The sequence below is a fragment of the Drosophila melanogaster genome, chromosome 2L (genome assembly GCF_000001215.4).
Source record: "Drosophila melanogaster chromosome 2L".
Classification (NCBI taxonomy): Eukaryota; Metazoa; Arthropoda; class Insecta; order Diptera; family Drosophilidae; genus Drosophila; species Drosophila melanogaster.
The window spans coordinates 1,791,983-1,809,878 of NT_033779.5; the positions used below are offsets into that span (position 1 = coordinate 1,791,983).

Consider the following 17,896-nt stretch of genomic DNA (forward strand, 5'->3'; position numbering starts at 1 on the left):
ATTTAGATGCGTTTATGACTTGCAACAATTTTGAATGCATTAAATATGTCTTTTAATAAATTCAAGAGATGCACTTACAAGTTCATATAATCAAACTGAACTAAATATACTAAGTACAGGAAAGTGGTTATGATCATTTTGAAGCCCATTCTACAGTTCATAGAAAATAGTCCACACAGTTGAAATCGGAACTTCCGGTGACTGCAAAGCCAAGCGAACTCGTTAACCTAATGGAGGAATTATGAAGAAATGTTTCAAATTTTCACACATGTACTCACACTCATTTCTAGCTTATCATCTCTGTGCTCGAGGTCAGAAAATATTTTTAGGATTATCGCGGTTTCGTCACCAGCCTTTTCGGTAAGATCGCATGCGGCAATGCACAACCAGAAATCCCAAATGTTTATTAACAGGGAATTTGGGAATGCCACCAAGAAGATAGAATAAGTACGCATACTTAATCCATATACAATGAGGAAATAAATGACCACGATGTTTCCAGATAGCTGAGCTATTATAAATAGGGTCATTTGGTATTCGTAGGCGATCACCAATTTTCTATTTAGCTCTAGAAGGCGTTTGTATAAGGATAGAAACTGATGTATTCTGGAGAAGTCTGTCTCAGGATTCAGTTTTAATTGGCTCACTAGGTCCTTCAGTTGTTCATTTATCAGCCATACATAGCGATAGATTAACAGGACACCGACATGGTAGTGCATAATGTTCAAATTGAGCGAAAACTCCATCAGGCAGCTCAGAAGTACTAGACATATATGAAACTCAAGGCCCGGAAGTGCGAAGTTGAGCGTGAAGAAAGATAACAGCTGGCCCAATATTGTCAAACACTTTTGAATCACAAAGCAGTTGAAATTTGGGCAATTTCTCCCATTAAGGCCTTCAAAGTCTTGATACTCAAGAATTAAAAGTTCGTTGCATATCTCACCAACTTTTCTGCTGCCCCAAAAGTTCATAAAGTGTACAATCAGGGCTGAAAGAACGTTTATAATTCCAATTACTACATTTATCATCTCCAGCACAGGATTTCGCTTAAAGGCTTCTAGTTTATGTTTCCGGTATTCAAAAGCCAATCAAATCAGAGTAAATATAAGGAAGTAATTAAGTACCAGGCCGTACAAAGTTAGGCAGCGGGATCGTCTCAGTTGACGTATTCTTTTTCCGGAGTCGAGGGTAAAGGGGAATATACCGAGTAGCCAGGATCCATAAAGTGTGGTTTTCAGCATCTGTCTTGCCAAATAAGGACGAATTTCGCGACTTGAACCAAACATTTTCGACCACGTGAGAGCAATGAAATGGTCTTGTCAACCGGGGCCACCAAAATGTAGGTAAACACCGTGGAAAGTACGGGAACACAATAATAGGAAGCACTATACGAAGTGTTGACGGCTACCAAAGTTAACAATCAACATAAACCCTTTTAAAATGATTAATACTGTGATGAAATATCGATTTCAGAGCAATGACTGTTGGTAGTATATTCAAAGTAATGGGATAACCATTTTTAGGGCTAATCGAGAGCGGAGTAATATTGTTAACACACTCGATAAATTGTAGGAAAATATACGAACTACTTGTAAACCATCGATTAAAAAAATAATGTTTGTAGTCTCACAAAGAATAGTCGGAGTATTGAAGGCTATCACAAAACATCTTCTCAATTGATATTATTAATCTGTTTTAAATTTTAAATTCATATAATCGAATTGCACTAAGAAAACTACATATAAAATATTGGTGATTATCATGCGGAAGCCCATCTCATAGTTTATATCGAGCAATCCCAGATGGCAAACTTTAAGCCTGCGATGACTGCAGAAGAGGGTGAATTCTGCTACCTAAAAATAAGTGGATGTTTAAAATATTTAAAATACATCAAATTCTGAAACATATATTCACTTACTCTGCGCTCCGTTTCCTGGTCCATGTTCTCCATATCATTGAATAACTTTAGGATCATGGAGGTTTTTTTGCCAGTACTCTCAGCTAAATCGCAGAATGCGATTCCCTGCCAAAGGTCCCAAAAGTTTATAATCAAAGCTTGGGGAAAGAGCAGGAATATAACCAGCAGGGAAAATCGCGTAATGTTGATCCAGCAAATGACCAGCACATGGCCCACAATAATGTTGACCGAAAACAAGGTGGCCATGAAAAGTGTAACCTGGATGTCGTAAATGGCGGTCAGGCGGTGGTTCAAGTCCAAAAGGCGGGAATATAGCCACAGCAGCAATTGGATTCGGTCAGGATCTACGCTATCTCCCCTTCTCAGACGACTGGCCATGTCCAGGAGTTGGCCATTGATTATCCACAAATACCGGTATATGTAGATTACAGCCAGGTGAAAATGCATGACCACCATTAGCACTTCCAGCTGCACAATGTAGATACAGACTGCCTCATAGACAACAATCTTGCTATTCGGTATTCCAAAGTATAACACCAAAGAGGATCCGATTTCCAGGATTATCACAAGACCTTTTTCGATCACATACCTATTGAATGTGTGGCACTCCGATAGCATGAGCTTACTGAAGTGATTCTTATCCAGCACCAGTAGCTCGTTGAGAATCTCGACTAGTTCGCTACTCCTAGAAAAGGTTCGCAAATGGGTCACCAGTGTGGTTATCAAACTGATAACCTCTACGAGCTCCTCCACCTGCTTAACCAATGGATTACGCTGAAATACCTCCACCTTAACGGAATTGTGATCATCTGTCGACGGCAGCATGGATAAAACCAGCAGAGTAAGGTTCAGCACCAAGCCATATGCCAAAAGCCACTTGGAACGATTCAGGCGCCTTTTCCTTGAGTCGAAGGTGAAGGGAAATAGTCCTAGGACCCAGGATCCATACAAGGTAGCTCTTATGGTGAAGCGGGCCAAGCCTTTGCAAATGCGATGAATGCGTTTCGGTTGTGACATTATTGAAGTCCGACTCGGAATAATTTGTGTTACGGAAATGACCCTTTGGAACGTAATGAACATTGAGTGCTGACGACTTGATGAGTCACTTGGATAAGCAAACTAATTATTGGGAAGTTTCGGCCGACGAAATGTGAACTTGCCATTGGTAAGTTAGCTTTAAGGGCGAGCTTCTTTGTCAGAAACATTTGTTGAGCTTTATGTGCTGAATGTGTGAGGAAACATAATTAGTGCCACTTGCTTATTGGGACCTGATTTTAGTGCATTTGGACACATTTTTAACCTGTAACCGTAAAAATGGTTTTAACCCTCAAAGGTAGTCTTCAAATATGTAGCATTCTTTGATCGAATGTTTAAAATATGTGGACTGAAACAAGGACATCATTTCTGTTAAGGTACGGAATTCTTACCCTTATCTCTTCGCATACAAATTCTTCCTGATTTCTTAAACGCTGATTAAACTCGGAATTTGAAAGTAAAAATTATGCTTAAGCGCCAGGGAAGCAAAGCCTCAAAGGCGAAGAAAAGAAGTTAAGCTACGTTCCGCATACGCCACGTAAGCCGGTTCGAGGAATTCGAATGTAATTAGGCCAATCCGTTCACACTTTCAGCGAACTGGCATAATTGGAGTCTGTAACGGATTTCGTTGAAATTGGGCTAACAGAAATCCCCTGAAACGAAATTTTTTAAAAGGAAAAGGGATACTCAAGGGTACACCCAAAATGAGTTAATTAGACAAATTATATTTGACGTGGTAGATGTTGGTAGAGAGGGCGAAAATAGGAGTTGGGTCTATGAAATGTAGTATATTCAAACATAATTTGTGCCTTTTCTCTTTTTAACTTTCGTTTGTTCGGCAGACTTAATCTAAGGGGTTCTAAGGTTTAACTGTTCGTTGACCTTAAAATATTTTCATACATCTATATGTAGGGCTCAAAGAAATGACAAAAATGTCATGAATATGTCTCGCCTTTAACCTCTTCCTTGGGATTATTGGAAATGTTTTCTCTTATTGCTGGCATGTCCCCTTGGCCATTATCCTGGCTGCCTTTCAGCTGATATCCTTCGCCACCCTGTTGTTATCCTTATTTTCTGACGGGGCAAAGTTTAATGTTTCACTTGGAAAAGGATTCGCGTTGCTTGCGGGGAAACTTTGCTCGTAAGTCGTTAAAAGCAAATGGATATTGTCCCAAAGGCGCATGAAAATAAAAATCTCTGTTTCGCGAATTAAGTACGCAAACTAAGGGCTTCCATCCCCGTGTTTCCCATAATCCCAAGTTAACTTCTCACGATTTCAAGGCGATCAAATCTCATTCCGAATGCAATCGTTGCACCAATTTAGCATATCAAAGAATAACAAACTGCCACGCCCCTCCTGGTCACGCCCACCCAGGCAAATGAAGCGCTAAATCGGTCGAAAATATTTGCACTACAAAGTTGCAAGGGAAAAACAAACGGAAAGAGTGGAAAATATTTTCACAGTTGGAAATGTTCGCTCGGTGATAAGAAGGAAACCATAGAAAAAGTGTTAAAAAATCGTGGTAAATTCCGGGCAAATATTTATGAAATATTTTTGCAGAGTTGGCAAATCAAATCAAATTTCTGACAGCACCATTAGAAAAAATGCCGGGATTTATGTGTGGAAAATGGAGGGCGAACTTTTCCAGTTGTTTACTTGTCAAGGGATCGCAGAGAAATGCGGCAGATGTTTACCTTATTTTGCTTATCTAATAAAGTGCAATCCTGGGAGCAGACAATGCAATTTTCCGACGTATTTATGTCCTTCGATAAACTCCTGTGAGCTTGTGTGGAAAACTGCAGGGAAAACTAACCGTCCACCTTGGAAAACTCTCTGAAAGTGACTTACAAAGGGGCAAAGTGTTCGGCGAGCGGGGAAATTAGCTTTGCTGCAGTGAAATAAATTGCAAATTTCAGGCGGAAATTGAAAATTTATTGGCAAACGAGAAGAAGTTTGGTGTATGGTGTTTCTTCCTTTCTACGATAATACTCTTATTTCTTACATTTTTTCGATTTTCGATGAATCCGTTGGGTGACTCAGAAAAAGAGAGCGGCGATTGATGATCCCTGCTGTCAGGATACAAAGTGACAACATTTTGCGTCGCAATCGGAGGAAGAAACTTTTCCTATTTTTCCTGTCCTCTGGGAGGCATTAAAAATTAGTTCCACCCGTGCCCATTTCCCATGCTTTCTTTGGAGCGCCACAAAGTATGCAACACATGCAGCTGAAGCTTCCGCAGAAAGTTTTCTTTTCCCATTCCCCTTTTCCCTTACTCGCGTTATAATAAGTTACGCTTAGCATTTTCTGTTTTCCTTTCCGCAAAGTGCATTTTTCACCTTTTATCATTATTTCTTGGCTCATTTTCCGAGCTTTTTCCCTACCGAAGTTTCCCGACTTCGTTCAAGGGGATGATGATTGCTTTGGTCTATGCAAAGTGTCTCAATTTGGGTTCATGTATCCATTAGATGCTCCCTATTCCCGTGTATTCCTCAGATGCGCATAAAGTATTTTGCAGATAATAAAAATTGGCAAACGGCGCAGAATTTATGCGCTGTGAAAACTCGTAAATTTTCAATGTGCCCCGTGATAAAAATCAGCAATGAAAATGAAGCGACAAAATAGAAAATCCTTTTGCGAGAAAAGTTTAGGCTGTTGTTCGTTTGCAAAGCTTCTTAATTTTATGATCTTTGGGATAGAGAAAAATTCATCGCAGATCTTAGGTATGCTTAGGAATGGATTATAGAAATATCCATATATCATACACAATTGAGCCGATATCAATCGTTCAGTTTGAAATCATATAAAAATTCTATTGACCAAACGTAAGCTCTTTGCAAGTTATACATCTTTCATTTTTAGATATACTAAAAGCCCCGAAGCCGTTTTCCTTCGTAAACTTTCTTTAATTTCCGGAGCAATAAATTTCGAAGAAAATTTCGATCCAATTCTTGTGGAAATTGCTAAAGATAAACAGAAATCGAATCTTCCCTGGCGCTCCCCGAAATAATTTAAAGACAATTAAAAGGCGACTGGAAAGGGGGGCGAAATGAGACAAAGTCAGCTGGAGCATAAAATCAACTTCAAGGAACATCTCCAAGAAAGATAAACAAATTAAAAGAAAATAAAATGGGGGAGGGTGGGAAGTGGGAGGCGATGAAATCGATGCGAAGGTCATTCCGGGACAGCGATTAAAATTCCAGCGAACTTTTCCACAAGGCGGAGGGGAATCGGAATTAATTGCGAGAAATTTAATTTTACGACGGGAATTTCATCGTTCTCCTCGCGGGACTCTTTAAAAGGAATAAAATTCGCGAAAATGGGAAATGGGAATGAAACCGAAAATGAATTGTTGATGATTATTATCGAGCCTCGAAATAAACTGCAATAAAGAAGTAGAGTTTCCATTTACCCTCCACAAAAACTAACAATGAAAATGTTTGCATGTTTAACTGAGCGGTTTTTGGTGAAAGCAGAGTTCTGATTCGCCTACTTTCATTGTTTTAGAAATGGTTTGTCGTGGGAAGGGTAGTGCGGGTCAAAGGGCGTTGCATGTATGCTCTTAAAATATTTAAATAATTAACCTATAGTTTTTATTGTCCTTTTTCGGAATTTCGGTTAAGAGTGCCAATATTTTTAATGGATAGCGTTATTTTTTTATTAGGCCAAGTATTTTAATAACTTGACTTATCTGAGCACTGCAACATCTTCATAAACTCTTGCGGATGATTTTCCAGCTGGCGTTTTCATCTTCATTTTCCATGCACCGTTTGGCCTTTTCCTCGCAGCTTTCTTCCATTCAGAAATCGTAATGTCCCTATCTACTCTCCTTTAGCCATGTGTGAGTGTGTGTGTGTCATGTGTCGGAGGATGTGTCTCAGTGTGAGTATGTGCTGACATCAAGTTCATAAAAATATCTGCCATAATTGCAGCTAAGTCAGCAAATGTTGACTGCTATTCCCCCTTTCTTTCCATCTGTACTCTACCCTCTCTTTCTCATCCCAGTTGTGGTCCTTTTCTTGCTTTCAGGCTCTTGTCTAGCCGCATTTTCCTGTTTGTTGCGTTTCCCTTTGGCTAAATACGAAATGAAAGGATTCAGGAAAGCAGACGATGTGAAGTTAGGGGTATATGCAATATAAGAAAGGAGCAGGGAGAGATCCTGAAAGGGAGCACTTAGTTTTATGCTCGAACATTCAGAGCTCCAATGTGGCGAGAATGAAATGAGGCTGTGGAAAACTAACGCAGTGGAGAATCCTTTCACATGGGAAAGGACTTACATGAAGATTTTCTGAACTGGAAGCTGTGCAATGAATCGATCTCTTTGGCATCTTCTTAGTCAGTTTCTAGTCCTTACATTTTGTATTATCCATGATTTGTGCTTCTGATTCGCCCTACATTCAATTAGGTGCCATTCAGATGCTCTGGAAATGCAAATCCGAATGGGAGGCGATAAAAGTCACTCACCAGCTGTAAACAACACAAATGCAAGCAGCAAGTGTCCTCAGTCCTTCGTGGCTTACCCCATTTGTAATCGTTCAAATTTTCCCCTTTTTTCCTTCAACACAACTGAAGAAGAGGTGACAAGGATAAACATGAACTTTTCCTTCTTCATTTTCCAATTTTTTTATTTTTCTGTGGGTGGTTATCAAGCGTCATCACAATGGGCGGAGCGAGAATTGTGGGAGTGGCTGATTGCAGTTTCGTCTCAGGAAGAGAAAACTCAGAGGGAAAAGGATTCAAATATCTCCCCCGCCGCATTTCCCATCCTTTACTTTGTTGCATTTCCTTTTCGACAAGCGAAACTTTCTTTGTTTTTGCAACAAATTGCAGCAGTTTTCCATGTTCGCTTTTCATTCGCTTTGGTTGCTTTTCTGGCCTTTTCCCCATTTTCCTAGCCTCATTTGGCAGCAGAGCTCGAAGTGCATTTTTAGACAGAGTTTTCCAGTACTTTAAATTCTTTTTAAGAAATATCATATTCTTAGTTTACAGCTTATTTTAAAACCTTTGGAGCGCAACATTTGAGGGTTCTGATTTCCGTTGGCTTTGTTTAAATTTTCCAGGGATTTGAATTACTCTTTCTTTGAAATTTCAATGCCTCATTAGCTGTTATATGGTTTGTCACAAAGTTCACAGCTCTCAACCATTTTTGACTGTGTATAATTTTATTTCATCCCTGTCATAATTGCAACTGATTTTTTCTCATGCGTTTTTTTTCCGGAAAAGGAAAATGCATTCGTATTTTCAATTAAAGTGCGCAATTATTCAGTGAGCAACCGAAAATGGATGGTGTCCTTTGCACTTCCCACTTTCCCATTTCCGCTACCATTTGCAACAACTCCCACTTCCTGGTTTTCGTTGTCCGTTATCTGAGCATCCGCTTTGGCTTAGTTCCTTTCCTTTTCCCTTTCCACACATCCTTAACGAGAGTGTTTATCATTAGCTCACATGACTTGCCATCCCGAATCCGCAGGCAAGCTCCATTCTGAGTTCCCCTCATACAAAACTAATGAGAAAGCCCTTCACACATTTGCAACTGAAAACGGAGGCCGAAATGAAAATTCATCTTCTCCGTTGAGTATTAAAACAACCAGGCAACTGGCTGTGGTTCATTTGGGTAATCATTTGGTTTAGCGCCTGCTTTTTTGTATCCGAAAACAACTTTTATATGTTCAGATTGCCAGAAGTGAAAAGCAACTAAAATTCATTCAAAAATTAACCATCAACCAGTTTTGAGCTACTTATTTAAGTGCTTTCAATTATCATTCAGCCACAAGTTACTTCAAGGACGAATTCAATGCAACAGTTGATTCTGTCCACATTATCCTTTAAACCTGAGGGAATCGAAACTTTTTTTCTTCATTACGTCAGTTCAGATCGATTCGGAAACATCCTTTCTGACGGATGACACTCACATTGCATATCCTTACTCTTCCCCACTTAAATTTCCTTCATTTCTGGTGACGTGTTTTCCGTTTATTTTGTTTTCCCTTTTAATTGAATGAAGCGAAGATTTTAACGAATTTATCGATGGCAGGCTGGCATCTCCCGGATTCCACCGCCCCTTTCAGTGAAGTGGGCATGGTCGGTTGCCTTGCAACATATTTTATGCATGCCTCAATGGGCGTTCACTGAACAATGTGGGAATGAATCGGGTGAAGTGGCAGATGTCTCTATCGCGGATCCCTAGATTCTATAGCCCGGAATTGCGGGAAGTGGTTCAGTGGAGGAATGGAGCAGGTACGGGTGTCTTCTATGTGCATGTCCTGTTCCCATTGTTCGAGTTGTTTCCCTCCTCACAGGATATTAACCACCTGGAACATAAACACCTAGTGCATCTACTTTAGCCGCCGTTTACAGAAGTTAATATTCTAATACAATTTCACGTGTCTCTTTTATTTTTGATCTGTCCTTTAGCTTGGTTCAACAGCGACTGACTGCCGCGCTCTCTGCAGAGTGGCGAGTCGATTAGTCGATAAGTTTCTCGATAATATTTGTATGTTAAGGATGGGTGTATGAGTGTATAAGCTTATGACTAGATTGGCTATGTATAATTAGGTATGTATGACTAAGAGTAAAGGAAGAGGGTAGAAGGAGCAGCCTACTACAACTCGGCCGTCCTGACAACTAGATCTCCCGATCGTAGGATTTTATAACAATTAACGTTTCTTAAAGCTAAGGGTCCTGTTTCTTATTTTATTCTTCTTAGTGGAGATACTTTTGAACGGTCTTAAACATTTTTTTGGTTTTCTTTTCTTCTTGTTTGTTTTCTTTGTTTTACAATTGCTTCTTAAATTATACTTTCTATTTCGTACAGAGTTTCTTAAATTATACTTTCTATTTTGTACAGAGTTTCTCAAATTATACTTTCTATTTTGTACAGAGTTTCTCAAATTATACTTTCTATTTTGTAGACACTTAATTTTTCTTTGCCAGTGTTTTATATTCTGTATGCTCCATACACCCCGGTAAGGATTGCGAGAAATTTGAAATCCATCAACATCTTCCAGAAGGAAGCGATCATTTTTGAGAACTTTGCTTATGACATAGGGTCCTTTATGCTTTGGAATTAACTTCTTAGCTATGCCTGTTGTTGAGTCAAAATTTTTAACCATGACGTAGTCGCCTTTTGTGAACACTCCTGATCGTTTTCGTTTTTTGTCAACATATTCTTTATTGTATGCTTGTGCTATTTTCTGACTTGCCTCGCCTTTATTTCTAATACTTTCTAAATCTCTTTCTTCAATCGTTTCTCCAATTTCCTCAATTTTTTCTTTTAACTCATCCATAATTTGTCCTTTTTGTTGTAACCCAAATAACATTATGCTAGGATACTGTTTAATGCTGCGGTGTAGTGTATTGTTCAGGGTATATTCGACCTTTTCTAAGACTAAGTCCCAGTGTAGACCTTGATCAGGTTCAATTAACTTGCTAATCATTGGACCAAGACTTCGGTTTATACGTTCAACTTGACCGTTGGCTTGTGGCGATCCTGTTGCAATTTTTATGTGTTTAACATTGCATTCTTTCAAAAATGAGTCAAAATCGCCAGACGTGAAACATGCTCCTCTATCTGATATGATACACTTTGGCCTACTGTATGCTCTGAAGTAGTCATTTAACGATTGTATGACTTCTTTTGTGTTCGTAGTTTTTGTTGCGTATAGTCTGACAAACTTTGTGAATGCATCTACTATCACTAGAATATGTTTCTTCGGTCTAGCCAAGTCTACTGGACCATAATGGTCAATATGGATTATTTCAAAAGGTTTGTTTCCCTTAGGTATGTTGTGTAGAAATCCTTCTGTTTTTCCTGTTTTGGGACTGAATGAAATACATTTTAAACAGTTGCTGATATGTGTGCTACACTTCTGTTTTAAATTTGGAAACCAATAGTTTTTCATTATAGCTTCTATCATTTTGTCTCTTCCTACGTGTCCAAGTTCGTTGTGATATTTGTATAACACTTGTTCTTCCATTTCTATCGGAACGTAGAACAGCAATCTATTTTCATTTGTCTTTTTGTAAACTATACCATTTCTCATCTCATACAATTTATTTTCTGTGTTTTCTAACAATTGCCTGATTTCTTTTAATTTTGTATCTTTCCCTTGACATATAACTAGATTATCTTCGAAACTGTTTGTTTGTATTACCATAATATTTGTACACCTACTCAGTGCGTCAACATGTTGCATGCGGCTACCTGCCCTATGCACAATTTCAAAATCATAACCTTGGAATTCTAAAGCCCACCTGGCTATCCTAGGGTTTAGCTCTTTTTTGCTTAGGGTCAAAATTAATGAGTTGCAGTCGGTGACTATTTTAAATGTCCTCCAATGAAGATAAACTCTAAATCTACGTAACGAATAAACAATGGCTAAAGTTTCTAACTCGAAACTGTGGTATTTTGATTCAATATCTGTTGTCCGTTTTGAAAAGAATGAAACTGGGTGCCATTTCTGGTCCTCCTTCTTTTGCATAAGTACAGCACCGAATCCAGAAGAACTTGCATCACAATGCAATTCTGTTTCGTGTTTATGGTTGTATATAGCTAAGACCGGTGACTGTATTAATTTATCTTTTAACATATTAAAACAAATCATTTCTTCACTACCAAATTTGAACGGTTTATCTTTTTTTAGAATGTCATGCAATGGTTTAGCTAGTCTAGAAAAATCTTTTATAAACCGTCGAAAATATGAGCATAATCCCAAAAAACTTTGTACTGTATGAACATTATTAGGTATTGGGAAATTTTTTATTGCCTCGATTCCTTTGTCATTGGGCATTATGCCGTCTTTATTTATTATGAACCCAAGATATTTTATACTCGATTGCATAAACTCACATTTGTCTATTCTTAATTCAAGTTTATTTTCAACTAATCTTTTAAAAATTTCTTTCAACGTTTCTAAGTGTTCGTTTATATTTTCGGTTGCCAATAGAATGTCGTCCATATATACTACTACTTTGTTTTCTCTAATCATATCAGCAAAAATTTTGTTAACAAATCTTTGGAACACAGACGGGGCGTTTTTGAGGCCAAATGGCATTCGCAGCCACTCGTATTGGCCTAATGGTGTAACGAAAGAGGTGTATTTTATTGATTCTTTTTTAACATGCACGTGGAAAAAACCGTTTTTAAGATCGAGTTTGGTGAAAACAGTTTTCTCATTCATTCTATCTAACAAGTCATCTATAAGAGGTAGAGGATAGTTGTCTTTCATTGTCATTTTATTAAGTTTTCTAAAGTCGACGCACATACGTAAGTCTCCAGTTTTCTTTTTCACTAAAACAATAGGCGATGCATATTCCGAGTCGCTTGGTCGTATAAATCCGTTTTCCAAATATTCGTCTAATAGTTTTTGTAACCTGTCTTTTTCTGTGTATGAAAGCCTCCTAGGAGAACAGCTAAACGGTTTCGGGTTTTTCAAACACAATTGTATTTCACTTCTAACTGTCGGTTCATTTGGCCTTTTTGCATTTATATAAAAATTTCTAAACAACCTATCGAATTCTAGTTGTAACCTATTGCTAACATTTTCTCCTATTTTGTATTCTAACTCACTTTCAGTTACATGACATATTCTTAGTACTTCCTTATCAAAGTTGTGATTTAATTGTTCGTAAACGTTTTTATCTTTTGGCAATTTAAAACTAACGATTTCTTTTGAAGTGTTAACAATTTCATCTTCTGATAATTTTGATTTACTGACATTCTTTTGTTGATTAACTATTTCATCTCTTAACGATATTGGACCAGTTTCTTTATGCTGTTGATTAACGATTTTATTTTCTAACGATTTCGGACTAATAGTTGTATTTTTAAACGATTTTGGACTAACAATTTCATTCTCTAACGATTTGGGGCTAACAATTTCATTTTCTAACGATTGTGAACTAACAATTTCATTCTCTAACGATTTTGGACTAACAATTTCATTTTCTAAAGATTTCTCAGGACTATCATTTTCAGTAAACATTGATATTTTGTTTATTTCCATGGGTTTTCTCAACGCAATCATTCCCAAGGTGTACGGGTCTAAATTTAAATTGCATGCAGTTAAAAAATCTCTGCCGAGAATAACATTATACCTCATAGACTGGTCGCAAACAATGATTAAACGAAAATATATTTTTATTGATCCTTTCAATACATAACATGTGGTTTGTCCATGTGTTTTGAGAATACAGTTGTTTAAACCAAAATAGCAAGTATTAACTAGGGCTAACTTCATTGTCTCGTTAATAAGTGACTTTTTAATGATAGATATAGGACTGCCAGAGTCTATGAGGCATTCTGAAATTATAGGCTTATAAGCATTTTCAAAAAAATTAATTTTAAACCATCTTACATAATTATTAGATGAAACGCTCTTCCTTGTGGGACATTGTGCCACCAGGTGTCCAAGTTGTCCACAGGCGTAGCACGAACCTGGTTCACGTTTGGGCTTCTTGCAGATGTCAGCTTTGTGTCCTCTTGAATTACAGTTTGCGCATCGTATGGCATCTTTGTAGTCGGTTGGCTGTACAGGTGGCTCCCTCCGAGCTGGCAAACGGATGTTCGAAAATGCGCGTAGCATCTCCGATGGAGTAGAGAAGCATTGAATCCGTGCTTGGGTACGGAAATTTTGTAGCGGTATGCCCTCTATCATCTGGTCCAGTAGTTCGTCGTCGTCGATGTTTATCCCGTTTGAGAGAGCCATCTTCTCGTCGTAATAACTGCAGAAATTCTCCTCGGTTTTCCACTTGCGACTCTCGAATTTTCGCCGGATCTCAGCCTTGGATGATTGCTCGCCAAAAGTCAATGACAATTGATCAAGCAAATTGTCAATTGGTTCGATCAATCGAGCAGGGTGCGCATGTAACCAGACTTGCGCGTTTCCTTTAAGTTTAGTGATGAGTAAGATGCGTAAATGGTTGTCATCGATGTTGAAAGTGCGTGCGATATTTTTGACCACTGTTATCCAGGCACGCGCGCAAGTTTTCCCATCGTAATCGGTTATCGTCTCTTTGGCGAGAGCGAGAGCATCAACTGGAAAACGCTGGCTCTCCGCTCTCTCGTTGGATCGCTGCGGCGAGTGAAATGTTGTGTTCTCTTTTGTGGCGCCAGCCTGCGTAAACTGCGCCGTCTGGATAACGGAACTAACTGTAGCCTTGCTTTGCTCTGGTTGTTGTTGTTCTTGGAACTGCAAGCTCGATCGTGTTCCGTTAAGCATTGCCTTCGCTTCTGCTAGCTCTGCGCGTAGTTGCTGTAGCTCGAACATGTTTGTCTCCCTCTCACTGCCAGTTTCGGTTGATTCTTTTCTGTTCATCGCATTCACACTTACGTGATCGGTGTTAATTTCACAATTCTGAAAATCCAGTGAAGAAAAAATATCGTTTCCTGGTGGAGCGTTTTTCTGGGGGTGCTCCGGTGGACAATCGCCCCGAACTGCCGTTGGGATGTCTTGCAGCCTCGCGATTAATTCGGTTTTTGTGCCCTCCGTATTTTGGCCCAGAATACGTAGCCAATCTTTTAGGGTTGTCAGCGAAAAGTCGTTCAGGATGATTTTATCGTCCATTTTGGATTATTAATCCCACTTCTGAGATTTTAGCCGCCGTTTACAGAAGTTAATATTCTAATACAATTTCACGTGTCTCTTTTATTTTTGATCTGTCCTTTAGCTTGGTTCAACAGCGACTGACTGCCGCGCTCTCTGCAGAGTGGCGAGTCGATTAGTCGATAAGTTTCTCGATAATATTTGTATGTTAAGGATGGGTGTATGAGTGTATAAGCTTATGACTAGATTGGCTATGTATAATTAGGTATGTATGACTAAGAGTAAAGGAAGAGGGTAGAAGGAGCAGCCTACTACACTACTTCGCCTTGAGGGACTCCCTGCATCTTCATCCATCCATAAATCATGCAACACCTTCGACCCATTTCGAGTGTTCAACTGTCGCACAATCGAGGGGCGGGGATGGGAACAGAGGACGTGACTGGAGTGGTTGCAACTTAACTTTCCCTCTTTCCCCTTTAGGTTAACCTCTCTATTCCCCGACAACTGAGATATTCGTGTTCTTAGCAGCATTAGCATCTCAAACAAGGCGAAACATTCAAATTGATGTGACCCCAAGATGAGGAGGGTGGGAGGTGCTCATCTCCATTTGAGCGAGGAGAAGAACCGCAAGTAGTGATGCATTGGGGTCAGGAAAGCTCGCGAAGAGATAGAAAATCTTTATTTGCCTGGCTTAAGGTGGGTAAAATAACACAAGAATTTTCCACTTTATCCGAGTGTTTTCATTTGCATTTGTAGGCCAAAGAAAATGCCGAAATGGAAAAAGAAAGCCAAGAAATATATTGGAGAAGGGAATGGGAGGTCGAGGGATTTCCACATGGCAAAGTGCTCTCATCTGAAAGAGAAGGGAAAGCAAATGCTGATGCTTCTCATCGCGGTTTTCATTCGAGTGTCTTCATGTGTAAGTTCAAGGTCAGAAAGCAACCTTGACCGTTCTAAAAGTGCAGGAAAACATTTCTCCAAATTCTGTCCAAAGTCATCTCGGAGAATTCTCATTAAGAATTCTGAAAGCGGAACTAAAAGCATTTCCCCAGTCGGTTGAAAAAGACAAGTTAGACGTACCTGCGTGGTCAACACTGCGTATGAGTAATGGAACTTTAAGCTGGACAGGAAAAAGGGAAGCCATCAAATTGCTAAAAAATTTAAGATACTAAAGTGAAAGTGAATACGGAGAAATGTTATTCAATCAGTTCGAATTGTAAGCGATTTTTCAATCGCATGTGGAAATTTTTTGATTCACCAATCGAGCGTGAAAAACTTAGGCAATTCAGTTTAGCTCGCTCGGATTTTATCCACATTTCGTGCCTTTCATCAGATCCACCAAAAAATACCCGAAAACACTTGGGAAATGCATTGTGTGCTCATCGGAACTTTAGCAAGTAACATGGAAAAATGCTCTTCAATCAGATGAACTGAGTTGCACAACCACGCCCCACTGTCCTTTTGCCTAAGCCCTCACCTTTTACCTACTTTGAGTTCGAAATGCGGGCAATAATGAAAGTGCTGACATTGTCAGCCGAACCGAGGCCCCAAATTGCAGCTGCTCCGTGTTTTCCCACCCGTTTTCCCCAACTGAACCCTATCCCTCCGCCCATGGCAACCGCAACTCGTTGCTGAAGGACGAAGCCAGGAGCAGGAGCAGTGGAACGGACCCTAATATCCAAGCTGATGTCCTGCGTGAGCGGAATTTTAAAAGGTTGCCAGGAACAGAAGCAGGCGGCATCATCTATCACAAAAAGGGGGTTTCGATAATCAGGCGATAGGAGGAGGGAAACGAAGGTCGAAAAGGGGCGACCACTGCACTTTGACCTGCATCTGCTCATTTATTTTTGGCTTTGTCTGCAGAATTTCGTTCATTTACCCTCACTGCAAGCCAAAACAAATAAATTTGTGGGTCCCGGATTCAAGTGGGCGTGGCACGTCACTAGGACTCGTTGTAAGTGCGCAGCCATCACAAATTGCCAGTGAAAACTTTGTGTCAAGGCCTTTAAACCAATTAAGTGTTTGTCGCCTGGGCCAAGTTCGTAATTGGTTATAAATATGTGAAGTGAGTAGAGGGTGGCATATGGGTACCCCGTTTCAAGTTTATGCCTGTGGTTTTGTGAGTGGAATCCCCAAAAATCGGCACCAACAAACAGGAACAGATGGTGAAATAAGCAACCAGAAAGCAATTGACCCAGAAATCCATGTGCCACCCATTCCTTGACTCTTTGTACCGCCTTCAACCTCAAATCGAAGCCAAAACAGAGCAAGAAATCAATATAAGGGAGAGCCAAAGGACGAAGGATGCTCGCTCGGCAAATGTTGCCAGACATTGTCAACATGAAGCCAGGAACTTCCGCTCTTCATTCGGGTTTATCTTTTAGATAAATCTCTGGAGCAGCTTTCGCTCTCTTCTGCCATTCTATGCTCTCTGCTGCCATAATTTCGAGACCAACATTCGTTTTATGAAAGCAGTTTGGGGGAGGTCAGTAGTTCTTAGGCCTTAGTCTGCGGACAGTCCTTACTCCTTAGTCGAAATTCTTATTTAAGGTGGCAGGAAAAGTCGGAGGAAATGGGGAGATTATCCTTACAGTACCAAAATTTAAATTTATTTGGCTGGATGTTGGCATACTCTTTAGACTTTGGCTTACTGCAAACAAAAGTCCCAATTTAAATATCAATTAGAAGTGTTTATCTGGGAATAATATAGGGATAAGGATGGGCGAATAAAATCCTGCCATCAATCAATGTTCAATTTGGAAGATGCTTGAATAACATCCTGATTCATTGATGCACATCCTTCCCCCGACGAATAAGATTCCCTTTAAAGTCTGGTGAAGATGGAAGATTGAAGAGTTTTGCCTGAGCCGGGGGCGAACTTTTAATTGATTTGTGTGGCAGGAAAACTTTTCTGTTCCTCTGTTTCCAAGTCTTTTTCTCGAATAACATTGCTCAACGCTTTTCGTATAAAGAAGAACATGAATCAACAGATAAGCAGAAGAGAACACTACGCATTTGTCGAATGTATTTCTCTATGAAATTCGATTGGCAAACAAAGGAAAAGCCACGAGGAAAACTGCACAACAAACAAACCTTTGTGGTTCCTCATGAATCCACAGGCAAAACGAATATTCGATTGAAACATCTGAGCAACCAACGGGGATCAAGGAATTCAGGATTAGTTTGTCTAACAACATTTCGATTTATTGGCAAACTTTGCGGAGCCAAAAAATCTGGATGTATTCTGATTTTTAGTTCCCTCTACATTTGTTTGCTTAGCCTCAAACTTTGCCAACTTTTTAATTGTTTCTCGAGGCCGCAGTCATGTAAATTAATTTGGTAATTGTATTTCATATTTCTGCTCATCCTTTACAGAAAGTTTCCTCCATGGGCTTGCCACAA

General features: G+C 39.4%; 2 protein-coding genes across 2 annotated transcripts, besides 1 other annotated feature; both read right to left on the minus strand.

Annotated features, from left to right (window-relative positions):
- Nucleotides 1-74: 74 nt before the first annotated feature.
- Nucleotides 75-1,286, minus strand: Gr22b (Gustatory receptor 22b; the record flags this gene model as incomplete). The annotated part of the gene is given in 2 exon segments (NM_001014456.1): nt 75-227; nt 279-1,286. Coding segments are annotated over 2 exon segments (1,161 nt in total).
- A 399-nt stretch (nt 1,287-1,685) lies between these two features.
- Gr22a (Gustatory receptor 22a) lies at nt 1,686-2,935 on the minus strand (the record flags this gene model as incomplete). Its single annotated transcript, NM_164440.1, has 2 exons — nt 1,686-1,849; nt 1,915-2,935. The coding sequence occupies 2 exons, from the start codon at nt 2,933-2,935 to the stop codon at nt 1,686-1,688; spliced, it is 1,185 nt and encodes a 394-aa protein (NP_722733.1).
- A 6,355-nt stretch (nt 2,936-9,290) lies between these two features.
- Nucleotides 9,291-14,810: a mobile genetic element.
- Between the last annotated feature and the right edge of the window lie 3,086 nt (nt 14,811-17,896).